Raw genomic sequence first — 4,473 nt, 5'->3', positions numbered from 1 at the left:
TAACAATAACAACAACAACAACAACAACAATAATAATAATAATAATAATAATAATAATAATAATAATAATATAACTCTATCCCTGCTGAAACCAGGACAATCGCAAACCATCCCATAAAACCATAAAACCCATAAACCCATAAAACCACCCCACAAAACCGGGGCTGCAAGAGAGGAAACAAACTGAATTCACCAAAAAGCAACCATCAGTTCCCAGCCCACCTGTCACAGGAGCAGCAGAATGGGGGTTACAGGGAGAGAAACTGCCAAATCAGCCTCCTGAAACACAACTTTCAGGGGAAGAAAATCCACTAATGGCCAGCTGGCACAAGCCAGCCCTGACTCCTGGACTTGAGGGCATAGACCAAACAAAAGGAACAGATTTGCCTCCTTGCCACCCAGTCCGTAAAACTTCCACCCTCTTTAGACATGAAGGTGATGGCAAATGAGATACAGAGAAGTGAGGGATTCATTAAATGCTGCTTCTTACTTATACCTGCTGCAGGCCAGCAGCGTTGTGTCCAGCACCCATAAGGTTGCTCTTCACACACACACGAGAGGAGTCTGATCACCATCACAGTTTGACGACTTCACTCCTGACTTTTTGCAGGTCTAAAGGACCCGGAGATCATCTGGCTTCTTGCATTTTTGCATTTTTAGCCCCAGAGAAGTGGGCTGTTTCCCTTAAGCAATTCTCTTTTGAGCTTCCAGACAATATCCATAGACAATATCCATCCATAAGTGCAGTGACTATCGCTAACGTCATCTCAGTCAAGCATGACTGGTTTTAAATGATCCATAATATTTTTGAATGACCGCATCCAAACCTAGCTATGACATTGATATTTTCTAGGCAATATGAAGAATAGAGAGTAGTGAAGATCTCACTAGAACTTTTATTAAAAGCCACTGGACTATCTGAATGAATTTCATGGGAACATGTGGTAGGTACCATGTTTTGTTGTTGAGATGAACTCCAGGCCTTCTGTAAAAACATTTCAATGTGTTAATGCTGTAGCAAGGTCCTTAGCAAAAAAATGCAAACAGGAGCATGTGATAATAATATTCAAAGAGTAGTGCTTGCATTTATATCCCCCAGGAACAAGTGCATCATTCTGAAGAGAGAAAATGCTGGTGGTGTATTTCTTGTAGCTATATAGCTATTTGTTGTGATTTAATTTACGCCACAGCATCAGCCAAGATCTAGTTGGTAACTGTGGTCCCAATGTGCAAGGTCCAGTGTGCAAGGTCCAATCTGCAAGGTCCTGTACAAACCCAAAGTCTATTGGCAGCCCATGCCCTGCAGAGCTTAACACACCTTGCCTGTTAAAAAAACACAGTTTTCAGGACTTAAAGTCATTTGGAAGCTTGAGGATATTTCAGTGTGGTGGGAACCCAGCATGGTCCTATCCCTAAAACTCTTCCCATTGCTAGCAGATGAGTTTTGAACCCTGGCACAGGGACTCATGCTTATTTTTGCCATTTTCCTCTATGTGCTTCAACTTAAACCTTTAAAAGAAAGTCCTGCTTTTCCTTCAATGCCCTCCCCCTACCATGTGGGTCTTCACTTACAATTAAGGCATTACCATTGGGAAAACTCACATGGATTTCAGTCCCCGTGGAGGATCAAAATGAACTCCAGTTTCCAGCATCTTGGTTGAATTTTGCAGCTCCTGGAGTCTCGGATGAAAGAGGACAGTGACTCCCCTGACTGTGCTTTGCTGAGCACCCCCCTCCGCGTGAGCATCATAGGCAACAAAGGGACAGAAGAACCCAGATCGTGGATCCTGAGAGTGATCAAACATGGGGCAGTCACTAAATCACAACATTGTCCACTGCAGAAAAACATCTACATTGTCTGTGTCACCAACACAGCTCTTCTGAACTGAAATTCAAATATTGAAGACTGACACTGATACCAGGCAAGGGAATACCCAGCACATTTACATTCCTGCACCTGCCCTGCTCTGAATAGGAGCAGCACCAAAATCCCCACCACCACCAGCTCTGTAAAGCTCCTGTTTCCGTACGTGACACTCAGGGAACAGCGGCTGCTAACCTGCGTTAAGCATTGGTGCAACAACCTACTTTTCCAGCACAGCACTGCTACCCATCTTGGAGGATGGAAGCCTGTTACTCTCAAGATAAATTTAATGCCACTTTATACGATGCCATGGCTATGGTCATCATCACACTTCAGGCATTTGCTGGCACGTGGATAAACACTGTCGTTGTTTCTGTGCTTTGTATTGCTTGGGTCAGAAAGAAAATCTTTAACTCTAATGAGAAGGTCTTGCTGTTTCTGGGATGCTTCAGGTTTTGATATTTATGCATCACATGGATATATTCCTTTCTTTGAATAATTTATCCCTGGTGCTTTTACGTTCACCCTGTACCCCAACTACCTGCAGTTATTCAAAACGTTTTAAATTCTTCCAACTTGTGGGTTTCTGCCTGTCTTTGTGGTTTTTATTGTACAAAAATTGCAAATTTCAGGCACATCTTTTTCATCTACCTGAACGTAAAAATTGACAGGATCGTGCCATGGCTGCTGTTGGGTTCAGTGCTTTTATCCCTGGTCATCTGCATCTTTGTCTACAACATCACCGATGAAGCACGCTGTAACAACCCCAATTCCACCACCCTAGGAAATTTCTGGAAACTGAGTGTCAGAATGGATGAACATTTTTTCCCTATTTTTTTTATCAGCAGCTTTGGATTTACTGCCACATTCACAGCAGTAATCATTCGGCCCTTCTCCTCCTCTTTTCTCTCTGGAGACACAAATGCAAGATGCAGACAAACTCAGTGAAGAACCTCAGCATGGATGTCCATATCAAAGCCACAAAATCTATTCTGTCCTTCTTCTTCATTTACAGCATTAACTTTACATGTTTGGTCTTGACATTGAGTTATGCCACGAAGAAGGAAAATCCTGTGACATTTCTCATTTTAGTATTTCAGTATGCTTTTCCGGCTGTTCCTTCCCTTATTCTGATTTTCAGCAACCCCAAACTGGAAAAGGCACTGCTAAGGACTCTGCCCTGTGTGAAGTGCAGGGTTTGCATGAGGTAGGAACTGTAATAAAAGCTGGTGCCCATTAAAATTGTCGATATTTTATTATAAAATCAAGTAATTTAATGCAGCTCTCCAGCCAGTGTAGATGATACAGATGTTCTATCTTCACCATCTAAGTTAAGAAAACGTCATTAAAATTCTTTGAATTAAATTATAAGTTAAATAAAGTATTATTATAATTTGATTTAGACAATTCTTTGAGTTAAATTATTGTCAATAACAGAGTAATTTAGACCTTGTACATGGGCTAGCTGCAAAAGGGGAATAACAATACTGCAAACCTTCTAAAAATGCTTTGGTGTTTGCTGATTGAAATGACTTAATCAAACAACATATTTATATCTATTCTGTTTTACATTTATTTCTGCTGTGGCCGTGTACTTTGTAGTATTATGGGTTGTATCACTATCTTGCATTGGTTTATAACTTATGTGTGAATATGTTGATCACTGTTATTCACCAGAGGTGGTTACTGACATAAACAGCAACGCAGAAATGGCCTTGGGGTGGACAAGTGGGGTGGAGAGCCCACTTCCCTCGCCAGCTTTATGTGTCCTCTCTCTGCCCCACTTCATGCAAAAACATGATTTCCCCTCTTCTGTGCAACTGCTCTCCTGCTCTGCTTTTATTTTTTTACAAGATCTCCTTTTACTGATGGACTCTGGCTCGGTAAAACACTGAGGAAGGCGGGTTTTGTGCAAAGTGCAGTGTGGAATAAAGTCATGCTTTCATCTCACAGTGACCATGGGCAGATGTACGGGGTGTTCGTGCCAGGGGCTGGCAGCTGGGAGGTCCAGGGGGATCTCTGTGAGGCAAGGTCAAGGCTGCCCTGTGCCGGGGAAAGCTAGTTCCAGCCGGCTCCAATGGGCCCACCGCAGGACAAGCTCAGGCCCAGCAGTGATGCTTGTGGCTCCTCTGGGAAAATATATTTGAGAAATGGCAAAAACACTGCCCGGCAGTGAGGAGTGAAGAAAATTGTGAGAAACAGTCCTGCAAGAAACAGGCTCAGAGAAGGAAAGGGAGGAGGTGCTCTAGGTGCCGGAGCAGGGATTCCCCTGCAGCCCATGGAGAGGACCATGGTGACGGAGGTATTTCCCTGAAGCCTGTGGAGAGGACCACACTGGAGCAGATACCTACACTGCAGCCCACGGAGGACCCTGTGCCAGAGCAAGGTGGATATTTCCTGAAGGAACTGCCACCTGCAGAGAGCCCATGCTCGAGCAGATTCTCATTACAAGAACTAATGCCCACGGAGGACCCATGCTCGAGCAGGTTTAGCCTGAAGGGCTGCAGACCATGGAGGGGACCCACACTGGAGCAGTGGAAAAGTGTGAGGAGGAAGGAATGGCAGAGAGGAACTGTCATTGACAGACTCCCATTCCCCATATCCCCCGC

General features: G+C 43.9%; 1 protein-coding gene across 1 annotated transcript; it reads left to right on the top strand.

The window, feature by feature from the left end:
* Window positions 1-2,122: 2,122 nt before the first annotated feature.
* On the top strand, window positions 2,123-3,075 carry LOC103906947 (taste receptor type 2 member 9-like). The gene is given in 2 exon segments (XM_009289010.1): window positions 2,123-2,741; window positions 2,744-3,075. Coding segments are annotated over 2 exon segments (951 nt in total).
* The last annotated feature ends 1,398 nt before the right edge of the window (window positions 3,076-4,473 follow it).

This window comes from Aptenodytes forsteri, unplaced genomic scaffold (assembly GCF_000699145.1).
Source record: "Aptenodytes forsteri isolate BGI_AS27 unplaced genomic scaffold, ASM69914v1 Scaffold57, whole genome shotgun sequence".
NCBI lineage: Eukaryota > Metazoa > Chordata > Aves > Sphenisciformes > Spheniscidae > Aptenodytes > Aptenodytes forsteri.
The sequence above is the reverse complement of the archived record's forward strand: the minus strand, read 5'-3'. Positions and strand labels throughout refer to the sequence as shown.